The sequence below is a fragment of the Cephus cinctus genome, unplaced genomic scaffold (assembly GCF_000341935.2).
Source record: "Cephus cinctus unplaced genomic scaffold, Ccin1 Ccin1_scaffold1506, whole genome shotgun sequence".
Lineage (NCBI taxonomy): Eukaryota > Metazoa > Arthropoda > Insecta > Hymenoptera > Cephidae > Cephus > Cephus cinctus.
In genome coordinates this window covers 38,181-48,873 of record NW_014333849.1, presented here as the reverse complement: position 1 = coordinate 48,873, position 10,693 = coordinate 38,181, and the positions used below count along the sequence as shown (strand labels likewise).

The 10,693-nt window shown below is 38.2% G+C and overlaps 4 protein-coding genes across 6 annotated transcripts in view; 3 read left to right on the top strand and 1 right to left on the bottom strand.

Moving 5' to 3' along the window:
* The window catches only part of LOC107273214, a 22,490-nt gene extending 21,526 nt beyond the window's left edge, over positions 1 to 964 (top strand). The window contains exon 6 of the mRNA XM_015751162.2: positions 88 to 964. Coding sequence (XP_015606648.1) covers positions 88 to 203 — 116 coding nt within the window. The 3' untranslated portion in view covers positions 204 to 964. The remainder of the gene's footprint in view (positions 1 to 87) is intronic.
* Positions 1 to 5,623, bottom strand: part of LOC107273208 (elongation factor-like GTPase 1) — a 50,598-nt gene extending 44,975 nt beyond the window's left edge. The window contains exons 1-3 of the mRNA XM_015751151.2: positions 1,794 to 5,623; positions 1,560 to 1,682; positions 1,296 to 1,444 (exon numbers count right to left, since the gene is read on the bottom strand). Coding sequence (XP_015606637.1) covers positions 1,296 to 1,444; positions 1,560 to 1,682; positions 1,794 to 4,306 — 2,785 coding nt within the window. The 5' untranslated portion in view covers positions 4,307 to 5,623. The remainder of the gene's footprint in view (positions 1 to 1,295; positions 1,445 to 1,559; positions 1,683 to 1,793) is intronic.
* A 349-nt stretch (positions 5,624 to 5,972) lies between these two features.
* LOC107273216 lies at positions 5,973 to 7,729 on the top strand. Its single transcript, XM_015751165.2, has 4 exons — positions 5,973 to 6,110; positions 6,360 to 6,416; positions 7,212 to 7,415; positions 7,495 to 7,729. The coding sequence occupies exons 1-4, from the start codon at positions 6,069 to 6,071 to the stop codon at positions 7,528 to 7,530; spliced, it is 339 nt and encodes a 112-aa protein (XP_015606651.1). The 5' UTR covers positions 5,973 to 6,068; the 3' UTR covers positions 7,531 to 7,729.
* A 103-nt stretch (positions 7,730 to 7,832) lies between these two features.
* The window catches only part of LOC107273209 (lysosomal alpha-glucosidase), a 6,762-nt gene continuing 3,901 nt past the window's right edge, over positions 7,833 to 10,693 (top strand). Inside the window, exons 1-4 of one of the 3 annotated variants that reach the window (XM_015751153.1) lie at positions 7,833 to 8,478; positions 9,281 to 9,344; positions 9,428 to 9,730; positions 9,810 to 10,070. In XM_015751153.1, the coding sequence (XP_015606639.1) occupies positions 9,284 to 9,344; positions 9,428 to 9,730; positions 9,810 to 10,070 (625 nt within the window). In that variant the 5' untranslated portion in view covers positions 7,833 to 8,478; positions 9,281 to 9,283. The other 2 variants (XM_015751152.2, XM_025090516.1) reach the window with 2 other exon arrangements.

The following is a 10,693-nucleotide window of genomic DNA, read 5'->3' as shown; positions in this document are numbered from 1 at the left end:
GGGGGGCAGTGGGGGCAGGGGGATGTAAAATCACGAAAAATTCGGTTTTTCAATGATAACAGCTTATGACGTCATTCTCCCTTTCAGGACTTCCCGGCGGTGAAATCTACGACGACTTCGAGGAATTTCAAGATGCCGAATTGAAGAACACCTTCCCCTGGCACAAGGTTCCCCAGCTGATGAAAACCGCCATCTGGGATTAATTAAAACTACCTGCCTATCAATAATGCCATTCGAAGCGAATCAAGAGCAAGGCTCCCTACCTAACCTTATTTATTGATAACGAACGTTCAACCCCTATATTTATATTATTTATTGAACCGCACAACTTATGCAAATAGATAAGGATCGCGGTACCGAGATAACGGTTATGATAATGGCTCGATATTGTCTTAATTTCTCGTTTCGTTTTTCAGTCACATTCTCAATACTGTTCACTGAACATTTTGAGACTTTTTTTACGTTCGCGTTTTTAGTTTTTTTTTTTTTTCGAATCGCTTACATTTTTATATTACGTCTCATAATGGCTTGAAAGTAATTCAAGATTTGATTTATATGCTCCAAGTCACTGCGAGACGATTCGTGAATTTCGAATGAAATTTGGAAAATTAAAAATTTAATATCGTCGTCTCCAAACTCGACGCTGATCACGAAATTATGATGAAATATGTCCATTTGTATGGCCAATCTTATCGATGCGCGTATTCTCGTTGTCTATTGACATTGTTATTATTTATCGAGCCTAATTTATATTTATAAAACATAGAGAGATATCGTAGTGGGTCGCCAAGTATTAATCGTCCGCCATTGTAACTGTCGGTAAGGCACCTGGTTTCTCCTTTTGCGAATTTTCGTATCGTGTCGCTTGTCAGTCCCACGATAAACGTAGGACCATTCGATTGTAAATATTGATTGCATGCAATATCAAATAAATAGGCGCCAGTGCCAAAAACTAAAAAAAAAATATATTGGAACAACAGAAATTTTTAATCCAGCGTGCGCAAGGTGCATGGACGTAACGCAGAGTGTAAGATGGACTCGGCATGGCTGAATAAGTGAAACGGCGCGTTTAAAGATATTTGACTTGGTTAATGTTTTCTTGAGTACGATATAAAACTTTTGAAATTTATTTAACAGAAAAATAAACAAGAAAAAATATAAAATATAAATATTTAATTTATTTAATATTTCTGTGATTTTATTGATATGACTGAAAATGAACCATGTGTCTCGAAGCCAGCCTTACGCACCTCGGATTAGGATGATATCTTATTAAAATTTAGTATCTGACTCACCGAGGACGTCGGAATTCACCAGGACGCTGCAGGAGTACATTGGTGTTACTAGACGAGGTCTTCTGGAGGACAGGGCACGACGACATGCTTCCTTACAGGTTGACATTATCTGACCTCCCAGATGACCCTGACTCTGTCCACCAGATTCACTGTAAGAAGAGAAAGCAATGGTGTTAATTAAATCAATACTTCCAGAATAGATTCTTGGGATAAAAATATAAAGTCACGCCTATTGGCTTGTTTATGATGGGCTTGGATCCTTACCTGTGACAATCTTCACGAATCTCCCATTTTTTCACAACCAAACAGACACCCATCATGGGCTCCTCACAGAGTGGTCCAGCCAGAGTTGCCAACTGGAAGCCATTGATCATGCTGTTATCATATCTGTATAAATAAACATCGTGTTCGTAAAGTGTGTTACAGGTGAGAAAGATTGAGAGAAAAAGTTTGTCGGTAAAGAATGAGGGAAAAGAATAAATATATTTGAGTACTCACGTAGCTCTGAGGTCGTTTGATTTAATTTGAAGTTCCCAAAATGGTCTCCGTTCGTAATCTGTTTCATTGAGAAGAATATTAGGTCCGCATTTACGTGGACCAAAGGACCAGATTCTCTCAAGTATATCGTCCCATCCAGAATTTTTGAAAGCACTCCTCAATTCCGTCTTTAAAGCCTCAATCGCCTTTTGGGTTCTCTCTGTAAGAGAAGATTGAACAGAAGATAATTTTGATGGAACATCATTGGGAACATTGACGTCCTTTTCTTTTCCCAGCCTCTCAACATGCTGATCCAATAGTTTTAGAAGATCCGAATTCTTCTCCAGGATCTTCGTCACTTCCTCGGGAAGTGGCTTAGCGTCTATTTCGAAACAGCACTGTCTATTCGTCGTCCAAAATTCTAAATTCGCTTTCTCTGCTTTACTCTCGATCACTTCATTGACCATATCAAGTTTTGGCGGTGGTACGACTGTCTCGCGAAAAGGCACAATAGGTTCAGAGACGTTCACTTCGACTTTTGCATATCTCAACTTTAGATCTTCTAAGCATCTTTCAAGATGAACCTCACCGGCAGTGTTTAGGACGATCTCCCCAGTTTCCTGAATATGCACAACAGCACAAGCATCTGCCTGATTCAAAAGTTTTAGTCCGTTAATGAGTTTGGATAGATCATTTGGATGTTTTGGTTCTAGGGCCACCCTGAGAATTGGCACTGTCAATGACGTTAACTCTGCGAAGGATGGGCAAGCTACCGTGGTTGATAATGTTGCTGTTTTCAACACGTGTTCATCCAAACCGCCAATTCCGAAAACATTACCTGCTGGAACTTCATCTATCGGTTCTAATTCTCTGCCCATAAGAAGATACAATTTCTCGATTTTGACACGTGTCACGTGTCGTCCTGGTTTTAAGTCCTTCAACAGAGTTGACGGATCTACTTCTTCGCCAATTTTTAAACGTTCCATTGCTATTCTTGGGTCGTGCTTTGGTCCCAGGACATAGAGTTCAGTTCCTATTCTCAAAGTTCCGGAATAGACTCTTGCGAAAGCCACCAAGGCATCTTCCGAATCTTCTTCTTCGATTTGGCTCACTTCATCCAGCACGCGGGTAGCATTCGACTCGTTGGAGTCAATCGACCCATTTTGTTCCTTCTCTAATTTAGCTGCGTGTTGCTGACGAGCCAGTTCTCGTCTTTCGGTTAATTCCTCCTGAGACAGAGGTTTCGGCTTGTTCTCCGGAAGTAACTTTCTCTCGACTGGAAACATCTTTGATATAAATACAATGATCGGAGCATCCTCGCTTGGGTCGCATTTCAAGAAAGCTTCCTTGAGCTTCTGAGTCTCTGGTGGTAACGCCGAAAAATCGCCATTGCCACTCATGAGACGTTCTACTTTATCTTCCGTTAATTTATTAGGGGCTGGTATTTTTTCACACACTGTATTCAGACAAGCTCGTGCCAATGGCAGCCATTGATAACATATTGCTTGCAGCTGAGCTTTTGAATCTGTATGACGTAGGTCTCTTGTTGTTAATTTGATGTTTAATTTATCAACCATAGATATCATTTTCTCTTTATCCTTCCTGATTACCACTGTATCGTAGAGTGCCCATACGTTTTCCAGGATAAGTTGTACGAATAAGGGTTTCTTGGCCTTCTCTTGAGCACCCTTCATTATTCTTTTTGTCTTGCTGTTCATGTAATAATCACCCCAAAGTGTCTTGAGTAATACTTCTTCGCTGAAGCCCAACTTCTCAGAGAAGATTCTTGCAAATTCCTTCACCCCAAAACCCCATCCATCGACTGCACTGGTGAAGAGTACGTTCCCTTGTTCCGGTGAGAAATATAAATTTGAATCATCTGCTTCTTCCAATGCTGATTGCCAATCTGCAAACGTCCTTCTTGCAACATTGTCCTCTTCTGACTTCTTTGATATCTCTTCCTTTTCTTCTCTTTCCAATATATCACTGGTGAATAATTCTCCCACAACAGCATTCACTTGCTCCAAGACTTGAGTGAGATATACGTATGCATCCAGTGGAGATAATTTCATTTCGGTGATTAGTCGATCTATTTTATTTAGAACTAGAATAGGCTTCAGGCCTTCTATGTATGCCATGGATAAGGCGCTCCTTGTTTGTGGACATATTCCCTCTACTACGTCAACCACAACTATGGCACCATCGCAAAGCCTAACTGCAGTAGATACTTCGGAAGCAAAGTCTACGTGACCTGGAGAATCTATAAGATTCACTATAAACTCTTCATTATTATAAGTATGATACAGAGCAATAGAACTTGATTTCATAGTTATCCCACGCAGTTGTTCATCCGGTCTACTATCCAAGTAGCGTAGCTTACCAGCAAGCTTGCTGGAGATAATTCCATTACTGGCTACTAAAGAATCTGCCAGCGTAGTCTTCCCATGATCAACATGAGCAAGTATACAAATACTTCTAATAGATTCCGATCTACTCTGAAGCTCTGCAAGTTTCTCAGGACTGACCAGTCTCATTTTGAAAATACGTCCTACACTTAACTATGATCTACTTAATACGTACGTCAATATATTTATATATAAACGTAAGGAACACAGCAAAAACGATGATCAAATAACCTTAATTATCTAAAACCAGCAGTAAACACTATTTAACTTTGTTCCAAAGTGCAAAACGTTCGTTAAAGACAAGAATGAATTTTCGCTCGATTCGCATTGCTCTCGCCACACACAGCATGCCCTTTTCCAGCGCAATAATTAACAGGACAATTATTAATAAAAGCAAGTATAACTTTACTCTCTTCGCAGTCTAATAAACAGCCAGATGTCAACGTGAAAAAAATGTGCTTGACACTTCTTCCGAAATTGGAGGTTAACCGTCTGCGGCCTGTCACTTTACTTTATCACGAGCGACAAGATATAACTTTCTTTATATAATCAAAAAGAGAATTTTCCGCACTTCAACGCAATAATCCTACTCGATCACTGTATCGTACAGTATAAAATTCAAACGAACCTATTACACGCAACCTAAGTACTCTGTACCAAAAACGGCCATTCCAATACGTCATGCGGCAGTCGCGACTGATTGTGAGCTAAAGTTGTGCAATCTTCATTTCAATTAGCACGTGCAAAACCTGCAGAGCCTTAATTTCAATTTACTTTAGATACATTACGAAATTCACTGACAGTACTACGAGTATCCTCGTGTCTCAATGTACCTGCAAGCAACAGAGTGAGATACAACTGTGCTCACGATGCTGGCAGCGAATTTCAGAACGTATACTTTACCAAAGCTGAAACTCGCTGAAATGCTGAAAATGCCGAAATAAACATTCCGCAATATATTATTACGATAACAATACGTATGGATACAGTGGAATATTAACGTGTCAGCCTTCAAATCTTTACAAGTTAAATCCAAAACCTATATATACTTCGCGAAAATTTAGTTACGAATACAACAATATCTGTAGTAGCTGTCAGTTTTGAAATATCGTATTTACAAAAAATGTACGTGACTCTCTCAACGTCACGGGCATTCGATCGTCAATGATCGACCGTTGTTAAACTTTGCGTCATTTATTATTTAACTGTTACACTCGCAACTAAAGGAAGAAGTGGGGACAGGCACGTGACTTATGTGGGTCGAAAACCACGTGGTCACCACGTGCTCCATTACCTTATTATCTTTACGCTCCAAAAACTTTGATCAATGACAATTTCCAAACAATTTCAAGTATTAGAATGAATAAGCAGCCGTTCTTTTTTTTCCCCACGAGAATTTTAAATATTTAACGTACCGTTAGGATCGTGAAAAAAAATTTAGGATGACCCAGATAAAAGTATACTTTGAACTATCCCTACAAAAATAATGTCAAGTAATAAAAAGCAGGCGCAGAATGGCTAATTGTATTTGTACACGATGCTGTCAACAATATAATTAAATTTAATTGTCGGAAAATTGCGCGTCCTTCATTAACAAAGATAAGGACCTGCGACAAAGCCAAGTGCATGCAACAAATCTACACGCTGCGATATTTGCCAGATTAATCCCATGAGAATAATGAAAAGGTAACACGGTGATGATTCTTATCAATTTTTTAACACCGCAATTCCGAATGCACGAGTTACGTAAATTAACGAGGATAACAATCTAGAACGAATTAAAACAATTAAAAAAAAAAAAATATTGACAACGCACGAAATCCATTGCACGGCAATATATAAACAGAGGAGCTCTGGCATTTTGCACAGAAGTAAAAGAAAAGAGTACGCGATGATAAAGTTCATAATTCTTGCATCTCTCTGCGCACTGGCGGTAAGTCTCTGTTGACTAAAAAAAAATTCAAAAATCCCATCATACAAATTCATTTAAATCACAACGATTAGCCAAAACCTTCGTTTAACTCTCGAGTCTTGTGAAAAAAAATAAATGACACTCTAATGGAAGATCTAAGGTACGTTTTTCGTTAAGCGGTTTTCCAATTCCCCAAAATTTCTGAAATTAGAGTCTGAAGGAGAAACGCTTTTTTATTCATCTTTTTCAACAAGCAAATGAAATTTTCAGCTTGGCCAAGCCGTCCCTCCCCCGCCATCCGGCGATCAGCTGCCCCAGTTGAACAGGGTAAGTAGGGTTAATAAGAAAAAAAGCCCAGAAATGATCTATTCGCAATTATCAAGCAACAGATTGAATTGCTCAAAAGAAAAACAATTTCCGAAAACACTTAATTATTTAATTTCGATTTCTCGCCCTTTACCCAACAGCTTTTTGAATTTACGTAGTACCTCAGCCGGGCTTTACAGTTCGAAATTTCAACTTCAGAATTTATGGAAATTACGTTATCTCAGGGAGTACTCGCTCTTTACCTTACAACTTCATGAATTTACACGGTACCTCAGCCAGACGTTACAGTTCCAACTGGCAACTCCAACATTTACGGGAATTACGACAGAGAGTACTGAGCTTCCAATTTATCAAAGGGTGATTCTGGTGACAATCCCTAGGGAATTTAATTAACTGCCAGTGAGCGCATAGGAATTTGAAACTTTATAAGAGCGTGGTTGAAAACTACACAGAGCCTTCGTTAATGTTGTCGCTCATTGTAAACAGCCACGCGACGTGCCTGATAACCATGCATACTGTGCAGCTTCGTATAATGCGATTAATTATGGTTTACGAGTATCAATCGATAACTTCATGTGGTTGGCTAAACTGAATGCTGCGACAAGAACAGAGGGTTGGTGAAATCATATATCCTAGCAACCGCAGAGTCTCATTCGCGCTATAGAAACTATATTGCTCGTCAAATCCAATTACCAGCGAGATATCGGGTAGCCTCAATTTTTGATGAAAAAATTCAAATTTTATTTTGAGTTTTTATTTGATATTGAATTTTTTTAAAATTTCTCTTTACGCAAGGTCGCAAGACAACTGCCGAAGATATCGGACATGGGACAGACGATGGGATCGGGTATGCCGCAGCTTGGAAATTCGGGTCAAGGTCAAGTAGACACCATCGATCCTATGGGGTTGATAAAGAAGGGTCAAAATATAGCTAAGGAAATTATGACAGGAAGGAAGCGTCGCGACGTTTCCGATTGGCTGGAGCTAAATCGTGACGATGTAAAATGAATATATATTTTTTTTTTTCGTCGATAAAATCTTTTTTTTTCAAAATTTCTTATTTATATTTCATTTTCAGCTACCACAGCCGCCGTCGGTCTTGTCGTCTCCGTAGACGTCCGAGTTGATACAAACTTACGAATGCGGAATGCAGCGATTTAGCGGCGAGCAGGAAGAATCTACTTCGGCAACTTTCGCGGGTCTTCGGTAAACTTCGTAAAGTTCAAAAAGCACTAATATAATTTCAGCTATCGATAATTATTGTTCGTTAAATTTTGTCGGCCTGGTAATAAATCTTGCACGATATATATATATACCATCTTTGTAGATTATTTTTAGCATTTTATGTATATTTTTTATTTTTATAGTCCACCTTATGATTCACGCTCCCTATCGTGTCACATTATTTTCTGATACCCCTCCCCCCTAAACTCTATATACAAATTCATTCAAATGGAAAATCAAACAAGCTGATATCGATAAATCAGTATTCCAAAAATATAATGATACCAAGAAATTTATATTTTCTCATTCATGCGATCAATTTATCCATGTTAAAAGGAAATAAAAATAAAATCAACAAATAAATCTGTACACGTGTAAAAAAAAATTTCCAAATTTTGCCGTCAATTTGCACGATTCCGATTGGTCGTCGCTTTCGTCATTCGTAAAGCGTCAATTTGCGAATATTATATTATTATATTTATATTCATTCCCAAAATCGGCACACGTGCGACAGGGTTCTAACTGAATTTTGAAAAATTAACGATAACAAGCTACACACAACGCATTTTGAGTCATTGACATGAAAAAATTGATAAGAATAAAAAATATTCCGCCACGTTATCATACTATCACGAATTTATATTTTACGAATAATATCAGCTGCGTCGTATCAATATACGATAACTGAATGAGATACCGAAGTATAGACTGTATACGAAATTTCAGTCCGGCTCGAGAGTTTCTAGCGACAATATATAAGTCAATACTATTTTTATGTTAACATTAACAAACTCAATATATGCAATAGTCAATATATCCTGTTTGCATTTCAGTTCAAGTATGTATAGATGATTTTTGGAATGATACGCGAGACATATATGCTCTTATCAAAAGTGAATTTATCGACACGCCATTCAATTAAAATAACGCAAGGAATCCATATCAAAATTCGAGAGTGCTTAGTGTATTAAAGAAATTCAAAAAAAAAATAATTTTACCACCAAAAATGCACCGATATACAAGTATACATATACATATATAGATGATTTTTGGAATGATACGCGAGAGATATATGCCCTTATCAAAAGTGAATTTATCGACACGCCATTCAATTAAAATAACGCGAGGAATCCATATCAAAATTCGAGAGTGCTTAGTGTACTAAAGAAATTGCAAAAAAAAAAATAATCACATCGCCACGAAAAACGTACCGACAATTGTGCGCAATTCATTCATATATACCTGGTGTAGAAAGTGAAAAATTAAAGTGATCGCGAATGAAATCGTCACCGTTCGATTGCGACGAGGATAGCAAATTTTTCACATCATTTCAGATAAATTCGCCTTTTCGTGTTCGACTATAAAACTTTATCGAGGTCAACCCCTGACATTACACTCAATGGGGTTTATGAGAATTCAATCAATCTACCTTCACACTGTGAATACGTTATTAGATTTTATTGAAAAAGAAAAGCTTTCAAATTCCCATTTTTCTCCTCCAATTATTCGACATTCAAATTCGCATTTTTTTCAAATTTCAAGAAAATCCTAGTAAGGTAAAGTGTTGAGGGTAGATTCCCGGCCCCCCCGACAAAATTCAATAAAAATCACGTATAACCATACCTGTCTTTGAATTTCAGGATATGAACATGGATTCAAGACAGGTGAAAGAGATGGATAAACTTCTCGTGTATCTCAAACCAGGTACACCCTATATAAATCGAATAAATTGATATAATCTCCAGCGCCTCGTGTTTTTGGGTAATAATAAAATTTCTTTTTTCCAGTCAGATTAAGAGATCGTATTTTCTTATCACCCTACGTCAAATACGTCTTCCCAACAATACTGATAGCGTTGACAGTGCCGCTGGCTGCTTACGGTCTGCTCTTCGCGCCGCTAGTCAAAGACAAGACTGGCAACGTCACCTGTCACATATATTCATCTTATTTCGTGGAATGTGCACCAGGTCGAAATCTCACGTACGACGAGTGCGTCATCTCGGGATGCTGCTACAACGTCCTAACGAACGTCTGTCATCATTCTCTGCCATCGCGTCACGGATACATTGTAAGCAGCATGAGTGACAGCGGTACGTAGCTGATCTGGGAGGTCATCGAGTTTCGATTGACGATTGACAGGTGTCAGTGAAAAAAATTTTTTTTTTCAAGGCGCATCATTGACCCCAAGAAAAACTCACAGCCCTTTCGGAAGTGTCAATCGGGATGCTGTGAGTCTAGAGATACAGAGCATCGACGCCAATCATCTTGAGATTATACTGTCGATGGGGGATTCTACCACGAGGTCGTCGGTCGATTCCAAAAAGAGAAATTTTTTTCAAAATTTCTCAAAACGAGACGAACGGCTTACCGAGGAGACTTTGAATGTTATGCCGAGAAATTCGGAATCTCGAACTATCGCGGTAGAGCTTGGTACGTGGGATGTTATAATTTTCTTTTTTTTTTTCTATTCGGAAAGGCTTCTTTTTTATTTCTGTTCTATGGGAAATTTATACTTTTTTTTTCGTTTATTATCTGGGACGCTATAAGAATTGCATACGGTGTTTGTATGGATATATGCTGTGTCAATTGACGTATCAGATAACGTCGATCGAATTTCAGGTATGCCTACGTCATCAGATTCCTCTCGAAATTCGATCGCTCTATTTCGGCGGGTGACGTGGAAAGTCAAAAACAGTTTTTCAAATTTTCATTGGGATATTCGATACTGTTCTCTATTGTATCTTGAGTGCGATAGAGAATTCAAATTGTTGGTACGTGAAATTCCTCATTATCGCTACATGAGCGTCCCAGTACGTATTTAAGCGACCAGCGAGATACGGTTGTCAGTGATTGACAATAATTGGAAACAGAGAGAATAAATCGATAATTAAGTTATCGGAGTCTGTCGAGAGGAATCGATTTAATAATGAAATTTCATTATAATTTCATGCGATAACATTATCGCGTAAAGTCTACGAAAGGATACTGTAGAAAGTTTTCGCTTTGTTTTTTTTTATGAGAAAATTTCGAATTTTTTTTTTTTTTTTTTTTGG

Coding starts and splice junctions, on each gene's coding strand:
- LOC107273216 (XM_015751165.2), top strand. CDS start 6,069: ATGATAAAGTTCATAATTCTTGCATCTCTCTGCGCACTGGCG. Junction 6,417..7,211: donor AGCTGCCCCAGTTGAACAGG/GTAAGTAGGGTT, acceptor TCTTTACGCAAG/GTCGCAAGACAACTGCCGAA. Junction 7,416..7,494: donor TGGAGCTAAATCGTGACGAT/GTAAAATGAATA, acceptor TTTCATTTTCAG/CTACCACAGCCGCCGTCGGT.